The 14224-nt window shown below is 45.7% G+C and overlaps 9 protein-coding genes across 9 annotated transcripts; 5 read left to right on the forward strand and 4 right to left on the reverse strand.

The window, feature by feature from the left end:
- Positions 1–230: 230 nt before the first annotated feature.
- On the forward strand, positions 231–1616 carry V1513DRAFT_458638 (UAA transporter; the record flags this gene model as incomplete). Its single annotated transcript, XM_066899709.1, has 5 exons — positions 231–463; positions 528–544; positions 601–944; positions 999–1157; positions 1209–1616. 5 exons carry the CDS (start codon positions 231–233, stop codon positions 1614–1616), a joined length of 1161 nt encoding a protein of 386 aa, XP_066753526.1.
- V1513DRAFT_445059 (ubiquitin-conjugating enzyme E2-binding protein) lies at positions 1475–3346 on the reverse strand. The gene is made up of 3 exons (XM_066898058.1): positions 2615–3346; positions 2004–2267; positions 1475–1953 (listed from the first exon to the last, which is right to left on the reverse strand). Exons 1-3 carry the CDS (start codon positions 3206–3208, stop codon positions 1708–1710), a joined length of 1104 nt encoding a protein of 367 aa, XP_066753527.1. The 5' UTR covers positions 3209–3346; the 3' UTR covers positions 1475–1707.
- A 108-nt stretch (positions 3347–3454) lies between these two features.
- On the forward strand, positions 3455–5462 carry V1513DRAFT_400099 (uncharacterized protein). The gene is made up of 9 exons (XM_066895474.1): positions 3455–3746; positions 3824–3972; positions 4023–4150; positions 4204–4229; positions 4280–4319; positions 4373–4630; positions 4688–5032; positions 5088–5204; positions 5258–5462. Exons 1-9 carry the CDS (start codon positions 3555–3557, stop codon positions 5311–5313), a joined length of 1311 nt encoding a protein of 436 aa, XP_066753528.1. The 5' UTR covers positions 3455–3554; the 3' UTR covers positions 5314–5462.
- On the reverse strand, positions 5263–6537 carry V1513DRAFT_445066 (uncharacterized protein). Its single transcript, XM_066898059.1, has 4 exons — positions 6450–6537; positions 6317–6380; positions 5580–6187; positions 5263–5522 (listed from the first exon to the last, which is right to left on the reverse strand). Exons 1-4 carry the CDS (start codon positions 6481–6483, stop codon positions 5500–5502), a joined length of 729 nt encoding a protein of 242 aa, XP_066753529.1. The 5' UTR covers positions 6484–6537; the 3' UTR covers positions 5263–5499.
- Positions 6538–6683: 146 nt separating this feature from the next.
- V1513DRAFT_445073 (CBF/Mak21 family-domain-containing protein) lies at positions 6684–8780 on the forward strand. Its single transcript, XM_066898060.1, has 7 exons — positions 6684–6959; positions 7017–7220; positions 7270–7481; positions 7540–7877; positions 7938–8109; positions 8162–8531; positions 8590–8780. Exons 1-7 carry the CDS (start codon positions 6750–6752, stop codon positions 8716–8718), a joined length of 1635 nt encoding a protein of 544 aa, XP_066753530.1. The 5' UTR covers positions 6684–6749; the 3' UTR covers positions 8719–8780.
- On the reverse strand, positions 8758–10195 carry V1513DRAFT_400106 (mitochondrial carrier domain-containing protein). Its single transcript, XM_066895475.1, has 4 exons — positions 9870–10195; positions 9668–9818; positions 8951–9618; positions 8758–8900 (listed from the first exon to the last, which is right to left on the reverse strand). Exons 1-4 carry the CDS (start codon positions 9995–9997, stop codon positions 8816–8818), a joined length of 1032 nt encoding a protein of 343 aa, XP_066753531.1. The 5' UTR covers positions 9998–10195; the 3' UTR covers positions 8758–8815.
- A 143-nt stretch (positions 10196–10338) lies between these two features.
- V1513DRAFT_415021 (uncharacterized protein) lies at positions 10339–11200 on the forward strand (the record flags this gene model as incomplete). The annotated part of the gene is made up of 2 exons (XM_066895800.1): positions 10339–10399; positions 10448–11200. Coding segments are annotated over exons 1-2 (765 nt in total), but the record flags the coding sequence as incomplete, so codon positions are not given.
- A 190-nt stretch (positions 11201–11390) lies between these two features.
- V1513DRAFT_379640 (CwfJ C-terminus 1-domain-containing protein-like protein) lies at positions 11391–12062 on the forward strand (the record flags this gene model as incomplete). The annotated part of the gene is made up of 1 exon (XM_066895023.1): positions 11391–12062. A coding segment is annotated over one exon (672 nt), but the record flags the coding sequence as incomplete, so codon positions are not given.
- On the reverse strand, positions 11851–14138 carry V1513DRAFT_400113 (Ppx/GppA phosphatase family-domain-containing protein). Its single transcript, XM_066895476.1, has 2 exons — positions 12862–14138; positions 11851–12805 (listed from the first exon to the last, which is right to left on the reverse strand). The coding sequence occupies exons 1-2, from the start codon at positions 13778–13780 to the stop codon at positions 12114–12116; spliced, it is 1611 nt and encodes a 536-aa protein (XP_066753534.1). The 5' UTR covers positions 13781–14138; the 3' UTR covers positions 11851–12113.
- Positions 14139–14224: the final 86 nt, after the last annotated feature.

Here is a 14224-nt window from a genome sequence, read left to right on the forward strand (position 1 = left end):
CTGATGCCATACTCTATATTTCTTTGCAAAAACCCGCTGATGGTAAAGAATTGTAATATTACTACGTGTAAAATCTTTGTCACTATTTGGCGTTGTCGTACGGCGCCGGTCGTGCCGGTTCGACAGGCAGCACAAATTGCACCTTCATGTCACATGGACCCCACTCACAAAAAAAGGATGCAACGCGTGCCGTTGTGAGACGAGACTATCGCCAAGCAGACAACATCCTTATGGTGACAAAAACCGTGCAAAGAAATCCGAAGACAAGAGAGTCATCCGGGACTTTACACGAAAAAGCAACCGTGTCCGATGAGAAACCAAACGGCACTGTGGGTAAGAAGAATAATGGAGCGAGTGGGTCGGCCGCGTATCTCCAGCTCGGAGTAGGGCAATTGGTGATTGTTTTGGCGATGATTTTTGGGGGATGTTGTTCAAATGTATTTACACTCGAAACAATTGTGAAGTAAGTTTGCTGGATCGGTGGTTTGTCGACCGTAAGTAATGATAATGCTAACGTGGTGACATAGGGAAGATCCTCGCGCAGGTAGGACGAGATGTACTACAAATAATCGATTTACGCCCCGAGTCTAATTTTCATAGGAAATTTGATTACATTTGTGCAATTCCTATTTGTTGCGGTTGAGGGATACTGCCACTTCTTCACGTTCTCACGACCGCCTATTTTCCTGTCCAAGCCCCATGTCCCGTTTACTAGATACGCGATTATCGTCACAATGTTCTTCTTAGTATCATTTCTCAATAATTACGTATGGAAATATCATATATCGGTGCCAGTTCATATTATTTTCCGTTCCGGTGGTACGATGATGTCAATGCTGGCTGGTGCTCTTGCCGGAAAGCGATACTCCATTGCCCAAATTACTAGCGTCATCATGCTTACCATCGGAGTCGTCTCTGCGACGCTGTTTGACGCGAAGAAGGAGGTCTGTTATATACATTCTTAGTAGTTGTTAGACTTCGACTAAGTCCTACAGGAGCCTCACCAAATTGAGACGACAGTGCCTTCTACCAAGGAATTCGCTATTGGCATATGTATTCTATTCCTAGCGCAGGCCCTGTCCGCTATAATGAGCCAATTAACAGAACAAACATATAAAAAGTACGGAAGCCATTGGCGGGAAAACTTGTTCTATATGGTAACAATCTTCTCCCCATCATACTCTAATTTCCCTCTGACGTATTTTTAGCATTTCTTCTCATTACCGCTTTTCTTCCCGGCTCGAAAGTCAATTATAGACGAATTTAAAACGTTATCAGCATCACCAGCTCTCGCATTAATCCCGACTCATCTTGCTCCATACGTCCCTCGGCTCTCGGTCCCGCAAAACATCGTCTACCTCGTTCTTAATGGCGTGACACAATACATCTGCGTCCGGGGCGTCAATAATCTTGCCGGCAACGCAACCGCAGTGACAGTCGCCATTGTCCTCAACGTCCGGAAGTGCATCAGTTTGTTGTGTTCGATATATATTTTTGGAAATAATTTGTCAGTTGGAACCTGTTTTGGGGCCGCGTTGGTATTTGGTGGGGCGGCTTGGTATAGTCTTGAAAGCTCTAAATTGCGGGAGGTGCAGAAGCAGGCGAAGACATTGTAGAAATGATGGTGGCGTTGTACGAATATTATGATTTTGCTGGATACAATGCATGTATGGGTATCTAAAAAGCACACATTTGATTCTTTGGCATTTACAAGCGATGCAGAAGACTAACGTTCCATTTGCCAAAACCCCTCAATGAATCGGGTAGCTCCTCACTCCGAGTTTCGAGTACTTTGACAATATTGTTGGCAGCCGATAACGGAAGATCAATGATTTCGGTCGCTATTTCTTGATTACGGACATCCGGTTGTTTGGTGTAGAGTACTTTCATGGCTCGCGTCGGTTCCGGCTGGAAGTTGCTTGTGTAAGATATGTCGCTGTTGAACACCCAGAGCTAGTTCGTTGTAAGCTTGATACGTACTCTGGAGATAATGTGACACTTACGTAAATGAGAATGGCTTCTCCGTCAGAGTGCGCAGCAATACCGAAATGATGCGTCGAATGAAACTCAATTACTTCCAATAGTATCTCAGCCACAAATATCTCCGGAGAATATCGAAATGAAGCAATTTCGTTGTTTATCGTAGTAGATTCTACAATCGTATTCCACTTGTATATTTTGACAATGCTCTGGTCGAGATGGTCCAGAATACCGACATCTGAGGAACATTTCGAGCATACTACCGTCTTGTATTGCGTATCTGAAACCTAGATATATTGTTAATGTACTCCTTCTCAAGGCGAGGTGCTACACTTTTCAGTAACATCGATAATACAATAAATTGCCTGGATGGAACCATAGCTCTCCGCCCGTCTACTTCAAGTCAGCCGGTGAGCTAGAGCTAACGACCTAACCCAGACTCAAAAAAGCGGGTACGGTCCGCGCACTGAGCTCATCAGTTGCTGGTAGAAGAGCGGATCCTGATATTTTGATGTTGGGTTTTTGTATCGATACTGTTAATGTGGAGGAGCTCAATATTAAAGTACCTTCTTGGAAACCCATCTTCATTACACGAAAGTACTCGCAGTAGAAATTAAGGAAACAAATGCCATACCTTGATAGATTCGCTGACGATATCATCATTTACAACCATAACGTGCGTAAGCCCAACTAGCGCCAACGATTTTCGTGGTTTCAGCGCGTCTTTGGTAACAGCATTTTCGGATTCATTTCCATGGTGATGATTTGGTTTGTGACAATGCCAATAATCCATCAACTCATACCAATTCTCTGACGGCAGGTCAAGGTACTTCATATTTTCCTTAACCAAAACCGCACCACATTCGTTGCACTGCACTGACTTGCTGTCTGATAATTGTTTCGCCGACAACGGTGTAATATGCTCCGCGCGTGCTTCTCTTTCCGCCTTCACTCGTAGAGAACCGTCTTTTTTGTTGCTGTTTAGCTCGCACAACTGCTGCAATGAAATTGGTACATCTTTCGCTGCACGCCCCGGTAACGTAAGAATGCTTGCCGCGCTGTCTGGTGTGATTTTCATGTATATCTTCGACGAACTTATTCGAGTCAAATGGCTGGGAACAGCCACTAGCGGTGATATTGTCAACGTAATGTGGGAAATACGAGGTAGCAATTCAGCATAGTAAGCTACACTATTTTCTGGCCTATTATCAGTCTCATGTTGGCCCATAATCAACTAAATACTGCTATAGTTGATATCAACCAAGCACATAAATGTAAAATTCTCAATCGGTAAACACCAAAAAAATGTGTTGAGATATATCTATACGTAGTTTTACGCATTGTAGATCAACTAGACGTGATCCCTCATACTTCAGGAAGGTTCAAAAGTTCGCGGTCAATTCCTCGGTGGGGCTCCACGATGACATCACCGTCATCATCAGACGATCCATGCTTCGTCCCAACAATAGGCCGCCGAACCCTCGCGACACTGTTCGAAAGAGCAACATTTTATGACAGCCGGACTGCGCCCTGGTCTAACACCTGAATTTTATTTTTTACTTTGATAACCAGCCATGGGTAATTCATCGTCAACAAATACTGCCACAGGCGACCTGTACCGAGTACCGTCAAATGGTTCCGTCAAGTTTCGTCAAAGATCGGGACCACAAGATCCGTATCGTAAACTGCATCAACTATTACGCGCAAATCATGCGACATACGCCGTCCTTTATAATCACCGGAGATTTCATAACCATATGCCACATGTATGCAACTTATTACAGTTCTGCCAGAGTCCCATGGAGCTCTTGTACGGGAGTCGTTCATGCTAACTGTTGGGCAGCTGTTGGGATCTGCCTATCTCTTAGGCGCAAATGCGAAACAATTGGTTGACCTGTACGAATCGGAGTCGAAAATTCTGGAGCCATGGAAGGAAGATAGCCCGGCTGAAGTCACGGCTGACGACTGGCGGAATTTCTATGGCCAGAGAGTGTGAGTAGTTGGATCTGAGGTGATGTGACCTGCTTGGTAATTGTATTTAGATATCAGCGAGGTTACAAGGATTACTTTGACGATGAAGTAATGCAAGCTAGCTATGATTGGAAGAGAGTTGTTTCGAAGTATTTATTGGCGGATGATGCTACGCTGCTGAGCGGGCTCATAGGAGGCTGTAAGTCAACTCATGAGTGCAACCACAGAATCAGACTAACCCAAGAAACTCAGTGGCACACCCTCTGATCCACTTGGCAGTAAGTCTCCAGACAGAAATTGAGATGAAATGTTTGCTCACAGCTTCTAGTACGCGTACGAATTGGACAGCGCCGAAATCGCGACTGAAGGTAGTCAACGATTCAAGAAGGGGTCATACTTAGTGCTAACATATTGGTCCTAGCCCTCACACTAGTCACGACAAATTATCCAAGCTACGCCGGACTCATTGAAGACTTTGTCAGCAAGTATGAGGGATTAATCAATCCCTCAACAGCCAAATACCTCGAGCAAGACCCACTTGTCATTTTGGAACATATTCGGGCGTCAAAAGTGTTTGATACCATGCGAGTGGATCTCGCGGATGACTTCGATTTCCCTGAAATACTAGCTGAATTCAAGGAAGAAATCTTGGTACATGTTTTTCGGCTTGATGTAACGGGTATGGGGCTCATCAGTATGGTTTGTCAGATGGCTAGCTAATGTCACATTCATGCAGACCTGGAGAAAACATTACAACGATTATTCCACACCGCTTCACTTTTACTTACAGCTACGCACCAAGCCAGAAACTATCAATTTGACTTTATTATCCTGCACACCCTGACGGCTTCGCACGCGGTGCAAGTCCTCTTTTCGCGCTTTACACAGAAGCGTCGCGTATCACTGGTTGCATCCATGTGGATTTTCGTAGTTTTGGCGTATATATCTACTCAACGACCAAAGGTGGACGAAGAGAAGGTATTAAGCTACGATGGTGTGCCAGAGGAAAGCAGAAACTGGGATTATGTGGTAGAGCAGGCGCTAACAGGCAAAATGAAAGATGACGCTCATTATGTGAAAGGTATGTTCCCCTGAGTTGTGCAACAGCTTCCACCAGATTCTGACTGATGATAAAGCGATACGAGCCTTGAAAACTCTTGCGGGACTTTACCCTGCTTCAAGTGAGCTATATCTACGGGAAGCTGTCCTCTTTGCAACTGAAGCAAAAAGTTACATATTTGGCACCAGGGATCGTAAGTCTCGTCTGCGTTCTTAGAGTAGCAAGCGTTACTAATTATTCAATCAGCTGACCCAAAGAAACGGCTAGATGTCAAAATGTTGACAACCAGGTCAATTGAATAACGAAATGATATTTTATTGTCCATAGTAATTTATATCTTGGAATTCGAGCATATTTCAAACGATTTCATTAGTTTACCTTATCCTCGAATCATTCTTCATCGTGCATATATCCTCATATCAGCCTGAATATATCTAGCAATATGACACAACACCTTTGGTCTATCTTTCCATCAATGTACCTGCACTTTACTTGGACGCCACGAAGAGCTCTATAAATTATCATTAGAAACCGAAAGAAAACTAGGCTCTGCCAAATTTATACGTACTCTCGACCTCAGCGATGCTCTGGGTAAGAACCTGCTGCTGAAACTTAGGAGTCCTGATCTCCTTCTCAATCTTCGCAATGATAGACTCCGCAAGCTGCTTCTGCTCTCGCTGACGGACATTGGCCTCATAGCGAACCCAAGAATCAAGAACACTCTTAGCCTCGTGAGCGAAATCAACAGTCTGCTTGAGCTCGAAAGCCTTAGCCTCGAGCTGAGCGGTCTCCTTGGAGACCTCGAAGAGGACCTTAGTGGTTTCAACGACGTCCTTGAGTTGGGAAACACTCTCGATGCGCTCCTTGACGGCTGCTGTGTGGCCCTCACGAGACTTGTTGAGGATGGCCTTCATGTTGGCGATGTAACCATTGGCCCACTCGGTGTAGGCCGGCGCACCGACTTTTGAAACCATGTAGATGAAGGCACTGAAAACGGCTAGAAGGGTAGTTTCGTCACCCAGGATGTAGAGCTCATTGCTGATAGCGTATACGGCAGCGAGGGCACCGGTGGCGAGAAGACCGGTCTTGCCCAACGCATTCTCTGGGAGGGAGCTGATTAGGGAGGTGGCCTTAGCCTTGGGCTCGGGCTGGGTGGAGTAATGGTTGGCAAGTATACTAAGTTGGATATGTTAGATCCATTCATCGAAAAAAAAACCTCAGTAAGCATGTCGCAATCCAAATTTCCATAAAATTGCACCTGAAGGTACATAGATTCAGTAAACTAAAAATAAATATTCCACGTACGGAGCGAATCGCTGTGGGACGGCGGAAGCGCGGAGGACGGTCGCAGCCGGCGAACGCACGGCAACTAAACCTCGAATATTACGTCAGTTCAATCAATTCCAATAAAAAGAGCATTTTCCGCAACATTACTTACGTCGAAGAGAACGGGCAACGAATGGAGAGCTCATTGTGGATCCTGATGATTCGCAATTGGCAGTCCGATGATCCTTGGAGTGGAGTTGTACTTCGGGATGGTAGGAGCACAGAGAATTTTATGATTGGCCCGTTCGGGACGTCCGCTTATATCAGCCGTGCTCGTGCGTTTAGTCAGCAACTTAATTTTTCTATCCTCCCACTGAAGAAAAAACTGAATTCCCTTGCAGTAGTGGCCTAGAGTTGCGATACACTGAACGCTACATCAAAGCTTACACCTCGCAGCAGTAAGGATTTAAAGATGCCAAGCGTTGTAGTGGGTAGAACGAAACGTCAACGGACGGCAACTGAGTACATAATGCCGAAAAAGAAGCGAACTACAGATCCTCGGTCTAGCAAGGATTCACAAACCCCAGAGCCGACGCCGAAGAGCATCATTGACTTGGAGCAGCAGATATCGAGCTCCACCGAGTACTACAACAATTTAGTGTATTTGATCGAGTATCTGAATGTAAGTGTTGTGTAGTACTCGAACTTCATCACTGCGGACGCTCACCCAAGGATGCAGAGTAGCGATTCACAAATTGCACTACTGGCTGCGACATCGCTCTTTAGATCTTTCGCTCGAATGCTAGCCGCTGGCCTACTGAACAAGCCAAAATCAAACGCAGCACTTGCCCAGGAGACCGTTACCTTATGGCTTAGAGATCGATACAAAGACTTCAAAAGCAAGCTGATTTTCCTGCTTAACGATGAAAATGCCGAGTCTGCGGTATGCGACACTGATCTAGGCAGGACGACCATGTACTAATGCTGCGTAGCTCACGTCTTTAACTATTTTGGTACGACTAGTGAAGGAAGAGAGTAGTCATCTGGCGCCAACAATTGGCGAATACTATTTTGCGAAAGCTCTTTTCAGACGGATTCTCTCCGCATTACTAAACCAATCCGACGATGAACTGTTACTGGAATTTGTGGAGACGTATGTTAATAAGTATGATGATCTGCGATACTACTTCTTGCACTTTTCTAGGTATGACTTTGTTTCCGATCTAGCTCTATTTGTCATGTGCACTGACATTGTATCTCAGTTTGCTTGCGAACGATGCTCAGACCAATCTATCCGATGCCCAGAAGGCCACGTTCACGACAAATTTATTGTCAGCGTTGTACGCTATTGACGACTTTCCAACAGAAGACGTGCATCTTAACGAGTTTTGGGTTGAGTTGCCTAAGAAGAGCAAACAGCCGGTGACCAAGCTCTCAGCGCAAAAAGCTGCATTTCAAGATTCTTGGCTCGCGGTTCTGCGACTTCCATTAACAGTCGACCAATATAAATACATTTTGCAAATCATGCATAACAAGATTGTGCCTTATATGAGTAAGCCTCAGACATTAATGGATTTCTTAACTGATTCTTATGATGCTGGTATGTTTTAGCGAACATCGACTGTTTGCAAGAGAGATTCGAGAGGCTGACATGTTGCAGGAGGATCTACTTCGCTCTTGGCACTCAATGCACTATTCTCACTTATGCAGAAGTATAATCTCGACTATCCCAATTTTTACACGAAATTATACGCCCTCTTGGACCGAAACGTCATGCATGTCATATATCGATCTCGGTTCTTCAGATTATTGGATCTCTTCCTTTCGTCTACGTAAGTTATGACCGGATGGTCATATACAGTGCAGTTGCTTACTCTAATATAGACATTTACCTGCATTGCTTGTGGCATCATTTATTAAGCGGTTATCCCGTCTTGCAATTTCAGCTCCCCCATCAGCTATTGTTATTGTAATTCCATTCATTTACAATCTTCTCAAACGGCACAATTCCTGCAACGTACTCCTTCAGCGGACCGATGAAGAGATAGCAGAAGAATTCGACCGTAACGATCCTTTTGTCGCTAATGAATCCGACCCCATGAAATCCAGAGCTCTTGACAGTTCGCTTTGGGAGTTGGCTACGCTGCAGTCGCATTATCATCCCAATGTTGCGACGCTCGCGAAGATTATGTCGGAACCGTTTCATAAGCCTGCATATAATATTGAAGATTTCATGGACCATTCCTATAATACGGTGAGCCGAAGTTTATTATTGTCGGTTTGGGAAGGATGTGTGTTAATAAAGTAAATAGATGCTCGATGCCGAGTTCACTAAGAATATAAGGAACCCGCCTGCGGTTGAATTTGATCTGCCAAAGACACTTTTTGAGTCCGGTAATGTGGGCGAGCAAGCTTACCTTGAGGGATGGGACTTACGTTGAATGCTTGGATGCCCATAAAATACATGTATAATATTTGATAGAAAATTTAAGCTTTTGTGCTATCTATGGTACAACCTATCCAAATAAGACAAAATGCCTATGACGCCAGAAATGATTCCATCTTCCTATCATACCATCGTAATGCCGTAACTGAATGCTCGAACGTCCACATTGTGATTGCACTATGCGATAGTTAGTAACTAGTGGGCAATGGTCGTGAGGTGATTCATACCTGGCTGGGGCCGCTTTTACTAGAGAAACCCATAATCCTCTGTACAGCCCTCGAAATCCTTCCGTAACAAATATCATCTTCGCACATCCAAAAATATTGTTCGGGTACGTCGGAATATTCTGCAGCACGTACCGATTCAAGGTTGGACCCTGTACTTGCAAACGTTTCCGGATGACGTCGAGTGGGAAAACGCCTGTCTTACTTATCGTTCCAGCAATCATTCCCGCAATTGCCTCGTCAGAGCCAAACGTGTTGAGATTTAAATCCTCGGAAATGCCAGAGACTAGTGATTTCAATGGCGCGTACGACCCAAAAAAGAAACCCATGTATGGCACGATTTGACCTACCGTCGGACGCAAGCCGCGAAAAAACCCAGTAATACCCTCGTCTGTGTAAATTTGCAGAATAGAATGTCGGAGTGACCGGTATACCCGCTGCGAATTATTTCCTTGCGCGGCAAATCGTGTGCGGAGTAGATCTAGAGGATAAGTAACGGTTGTGGCGACTGCACCTGATGCGGCGCCGGTGATGAACTGCTGGAGAACAGGGAACATGTTCTCTGATGCGTACGTGTTGATGAGCAAATTCGTTTGGTGGAAAGTCGTGAACTGTATCGAGCCGTATAATAAGTACAGAAGTTCTGCCGGTAGATTTCCCCTCCATAAGCCCTACAGAAATGTTAGCTCTGCTACAATCTGGACCGGACACAGACCATACCGTGACTCCTTCATTTTTGTATATCTTCACCATAGACGATATGGTCCCCCTATATTCCGGGGGCATCCTAACTGCACTCTCTCGGTGTTTAAACGGATTCGTTTGCAGCTGCTGTCGAATCTTGACCACATCCAATGGGGCGACAAAAAACCTTCTGAATTATCATCACCGGCTCCCTGAGTAGCAATATTGGGAGACTTACCGAGATGTTAGACCAGACGTTCCTCCACATATAATTGACTCTCGATTCGTTATATCTGCTTTCGCGGATACAAAACTATCCCGCTTCGACGACCGCTGCTTATCGTCATGATGATCGGCGTCAGTCATTGATTACCCACAGTTATCTCGCCCGTGGTATTCCGAAACTCCAGCGTCGGTTTTCAAATCAGACACTTAACCAGATTTACAGCAATGACCCAGTTATGCAGGTTACCTGGGTTTGAAGCGTTCATTGAAAAGAGCCAGATGTGACTCAACGCATGTCTGCAAGGGTCTTCGGATGTTAGCAAAAGACGGCAAGATGACGGCGCCGCAGTGCAAACACCTGCGAAGAAAAGGTTTCGCAGACATGACACCCCTGAAACTAAATTCACGCGCGAGCTGTGAGCTTCACGTGATCTGCCGTGATTAGTGATTCATTGAGATTTTCGGTCCAGGAATTAGAAAGGCACGGCATAAAATGCAGATCTATGGCATATGAAGCACTCTCGCCATCATGACGTCTAAAATGTGAGACAACGATTTATCTAAAACGAGTTATTTTGCTAACAACAATAGTCTTGTCTTCGGGAGTCCACGAGGCAGTAATCTACAAGCCGCTCTGTCGAAAGCCTCGCAAATTCACAATTCACCAGCGGGACCTTTCGACGCTTTTTTTTTACTCGGCGATGTATTGTCTAGTTCGACACCACAGGAAGTTATAGATGAGCTCGTCGATGGGAAATTGGAAGCACCAGCTCTACCGACGTATTTTTACATTGATTCTGATACGACGAGGATGCCAGGAACGATCAGGAGACTTATTGATTCGAGCAAGGATGGCAGAATTTGTGAGAATCTAACATGCTTGGGCAGTTCAGGGGTCATCAAGATTTCAAATGGTGTCAAGTTAGCAGGTGCTGGGCCGTCCTGTAGTGTTTTCGAGCTGGAGAAGCTCAAGGTTCAAAAAGGTATCGATATACTATTCACGGATCATTGGTCAGAACATATAGATCTCCTCTCCTCAAGTGCCGGCAGAGTCGATGCGATCAAGAAAATTGAGAAAGATGAAAAGATTACTGAATTAGCACTGATTTTCCAACCGCGGTACCATTTTGTGCCAGGACCTGTCTTTTGGGAACGCGAAACGTTCAAGAATGAAGGGTTTATCGATGCATCGGGAAGCGGAGGTGAGCGACCGACGCGATTCATATCGTTAGCGCCGTTTGCGAATACGGATAAACAGAAATGGTTTTATGCCTTTAATATCGCGGTGCCGTTTAAGCCGACAGTATTACCAGCGAACGCCACGTCGAACCCGTACTTGGAAGGGTCAAAACTTAAAGCGACACAGAAGTCAGAAGAGAAAAGGGAAGTAGAGCGAGACTGGATTTATGGCAATGGGAGCGGGGTTAAACGGCGGTATGAAGGCGACGGGTCAGTCAAACGATCAAGGCGCGAACGCGGGAGTGCCTGGCAGCCGCGACCACGGAGCGAACGAAAGCCCGTTGATCCGTCGACTTGCTTTTTCTGCTTGTCGAACCCGCAGCTTGCACAGCATTTCATTGTATCTATCGGCGAGGAGAGTTATGTCACTACAGCGAAGGGTCCATTACCGACATCGGATTCGCAGGGATTGGATTGCCCTGGTCACGTATTAATTATTCCATTATCGCACAACCCAACTGTCGCATCAATCACAGATACTGCAACTAGGAAGAACACAATGGCAGAGATAATGAAGTACAGAAGGTGTATTGCGACAATGCTAGCGCGACACGGGTACGTAGCGGTTGCGTTTGAAATCAGCAGACACAACGGTATCCATTTTCACGTACAAGTTATCCCGGTCCCCGACTCTAAGCTGTCCGAAGTTCTGAACGAGTTTGAAAATGCAGCTAAAACGAATGGTTATACGATTATAGAGAGAGATGAAGAAGACGAGAACGAGGACAGTGGCAATGAAGAGGATTTTTTTAAGGTGTATCTCGGCGAAAAGAAGATCTTATACATTTCACTACCCCCGGAGGTGCGATTTGATCTGCAGTTCGGGCGAAAGGTCCTGGCGACTGTTCTAAACCTTCCTGAACGATTGGATTGGAAGAGTTGTGTGCAAAATGAGAAGGATGAGATCCAGGATGCGGAACAATTCAAGACATTATTTAAAGTGTATGACTTTACACTCCAAGAGTAAGCAAATTGTGTATCATATTAGACGGTGTAATATATTATGTAACCATACCACCTATTTTATACTAAGTTTGAATGACACCTTTGGAACGCCGATTATATCGAACTTCTTTCTAAATTTCTTAACTTTCCGTTCCAGGCCCTCTATGTCATCCCACACTGCTAGTGTGCACGGATCGTCCTTGGCGAACGTGAGCTCGACAAACAGTGCGTCAATTTCATCTTTTACTAATTCTACTGTCACTCTATTCTCATTGTCGACAATCCCGGCTGGGAACAAATCGGCAAATACGGTGGCAAGTTTTGAAACGTAGTAGCCCCAGAACATGTACGCGAGACCGAGATTGCCCCGGCTTTCAGACACAACGAGATCACAAAGCCGTCCAAGGACACGCTCATCAAAGACTTCTCCTCCCCACCGTTCGCAGAGTATGATGCCAAGCAGAGCTCTATCAACATGCGACAGCCCGTGGACACCGGCCAGGACCCCAGTAACGGCAATGTTCAAAGCCGCGGTCGCCTGGGTATCCTTAGTGTAAGGAGCTTGGTAGTAAAGTAGGCTGACGGCTGCCGGTAAGATGCGCTTAGAGATATAAGAAGGGGTGAATGACGACATCGCAGAGGTCATAAGGGTCTCTATTTTAGTGCATGCCGGACGAGCGTGGGCGGCTGTACATGTGACTAAGGGGTCCCTGATCTTAAGAGAGTCGTCAAGCTTGGAGTACAGAAACCCTTCCTTGATACCTCCTGTATCAGTGATACGTTAGTCTCATTCTGGTACGTCGCTTCTTTAGAACACGAACCTTGGCAAAAGTATACCGCGTCAATCTCAGGAGCCGCGGAAACGAGGGCCTGGACGAGTGTCAGAATCCCCGGTAGCTGAGAGGCGCGACGTCTAGATATTCTGAAAACGTCTTCCAATTTGTCCATCGTATTGTCGTTCACTTGCTTCTGAGCTACCTTTTCTAGGTCTTTTATGGAGCACCGGTAGCCGTTGATAATCGGTACAGGATAGTACTCATCGTCAGATAAGATACTCATGGCGAGGCAGCCCAGACCGCGGAAGCCGCCTCCAGAGAGATACAAGTTTGCGCCTTTGAGTGGGAACGGTGGTTTAATTTTCTTGAAAGCCAACGCAAATGCCGATGTGATTTCTGACTTGATCGCCTCAGCTCTCTGGGCCCGGAGTCTCTGGAAAAGAGCGGCGGCGCCATATGGAAGCGAGACGGCTGAGTCGGACATGACGAAATTGCCCGCCAGACTAGACACCCATGAGATCTGAATACTGCCACCGCCAAGATCCATTACTAGGCCTTTGATCTCGTAAAACGAAGAGGCAATGCCCATAGCACCATATATTGCCTCCATCTTTTGCGACAACAAATTCACGGTCCAGCTCGAATTGATATTCCTAATCATGGCGAAAATTTCGTCCGAATTCGCAGCTGATCTGGATGCCTCGGTGCCGAATACTGAAACGTTCTTGTTAGGGACATTGAGAGCCTTACAAATTTTGTCGAATCGCATGATCGCGATGCGGAGAGTGTTGAGCACGTCGTCGGAAATCCGTCGGTCGGTAGAGGCGGCCAACGCATCATAAAGAGATATTTTGGCTCTCTCTTGAAACACTATGGGCAGGTTCCGCGAGACCACGGAATCAGAGAGGTCCGAGATGCAAAATCGTACCGCGTTTGAGCCAATGTCAATGACGCCGATCAGCATTCTGTCAGTGTGCTAAAATCAGAAGTTGTCTATATTGTGTGCGAACTATATCTGCGGAGTGTTAAGGCAGAGAGTAGTGCGAATACCGATTATGGGTCGCAATTCGCAAAGGTCACAACTTAGTATCACTCAACAAGTTGGCCGAATATGGCATCAGATGACTGTATTGTGTACTTTAGATTTTAATTGTTACTTCGATCAGCAAGACGAAGTCCCAGGGAGTTAATCGCGCCGCACCGACTCCAGTAATCACATCATCTCCGCATAGTATTTCTCGTTTCGCTCAGAGAGGACCTGGCCCACAACAGAGTTGGCACACTCTAGGTAGGCTTTGAAGCTAGGTGCTCATAGATATAAATTATTCTGCTTGCCAGCTGGCAGTGGTAGCCCGTAATCAACTTATATCATCCATGCTTCACGCCTAGGGAGAGTTTAAGGCAATTT

Source organism: Lipomyces chichibuensis (genome assembly GCF_038497645.1).
Source record: "Lipomyces chichibuensis strain CBS 12929 unplaced genomic scaffold V1513scaffold_16, whole genome shotgun sequence".
Lineage (NCBI taxonomy): Eukaryota > Fungi > Ascomycota > Lipomycetes > Lipomycetales > Lipomycetaceae > Lipomyces > Lipomyces chichibuensis.

Coding starts and splice junctions, on each gene's coding strand:
- V1513DRAFT_445066 (XM_066898059.1), bottom strand. CDS start 6,483: ATGAGCTCTCCATTCGTTGCCCGTTCTCTTCGAC. Junction 6,381..6,449: donor CGTTGCCCGTTCTCTTCGAC/GTAAGTAATGTT, acceptor TTCGAGGTTTAG/TTGCCGTGCGTTCGCCGGCT. Junction 5,523..5,579: donor GAGCATCGCTGAGGTCGAGA/GTACGTATAAAT, acceptor GATAATTTATAG/AGCTCTTCGTGGCGTCCAAG.
- V1513DRAFT_400106 (XM_066895475.1), bottom strand. CDS start 9,997: ATGACTGACGCCGATCATCATGACGATAAGCAGCGGTCGTCGAAGCGG. Junction 9,819..9,869: donor ACGTCTGGTCTAACATCTCG/GTAAGTCTCCCA, acceptor ATAATTCAGAAG/GTTTTTTGTCGCCCCATTGG. Junction 9,619..9,667: donor ACAAAAATGAAGGAGTCACG/GTATGGTCTGTG, acceptor ACATTTCTGTAG/GGCTTATGGAGGGGAAATCT.
- V1513DRAFT_445073 (XM_066898060.1), top strand. CDS start 6,750: ATGCCAAGCGTTGTAGTGGGTAGAACGAAACGTCAACGGACGGCAACT. Junction 8,110..8,161: donor GATCTCTTCCTTTCGTCTAC/GTAAGTTATGAC, acceptor ACTCTAATATAG/ACATTTACCTGCATTGCTTG. Junction 8,532..8,589: donor TGGACCATTCCTATAATACG/GTGAGCCGAAGT, acceptor TAAAGTAAATAG/ATGCTCGATGCCGAGTTCAC.
- V1513DRAFT_400099 (XM_066895474.1), top strand. CDS start 3,555: ATGGGTAATTCATCGTCAACAAATACTGCCACAGGCGACCTGTACCGA. Junction 4,151..4,203: donor GAGCGGGCTCATAGGAGGCT/GTAAGTCAACTC, acceptor CAAGAAACTCAG/TGGCACACCCTCTGATCCAC. Junction 4,230..4,279: donor ACCCTCTGATCCACTTGGCA/GTAAGTCTCCAG, acceptor CACAGCTTCTAG/TACGCGTACGAATTGGACAG.
- V1513DRAFT_445059 (XM_066898058.1), bottom strand. CDS start 3,208: ATGGGCCAACATGAGACTGATAATAGGCCAGAAAATAGTGTAGCTTAC. Junction 2,268..2,614: donor TCGTCAGCGAATCTATCAAG/GTATGGCATTTG, acceptor CAATATATCTAG/GTTTCAGATACGCAATACAA. Junction 1,954..2,003: donor GAGAAGCCATTCTCATTTAC/GTAAGTGTCACA, acceptor ACAACGAACTAG/CTCTGGGTGTTCAACAGCGA.
- V1513DRAFT_400113 (XM_066895476.1), bottom strand. CDS start 13,780: ATGCTGATCGGCGTCATTGACATTGGCTCAAACGCGGTACGATTTTGC. Junction 12,806..12,861: donor CGCGGTATACTTTTGCCAAG/GTTCGTGTTCTA, acceptor TCACTGATACAG/GAGGTATCAAGGAAGGGTTT.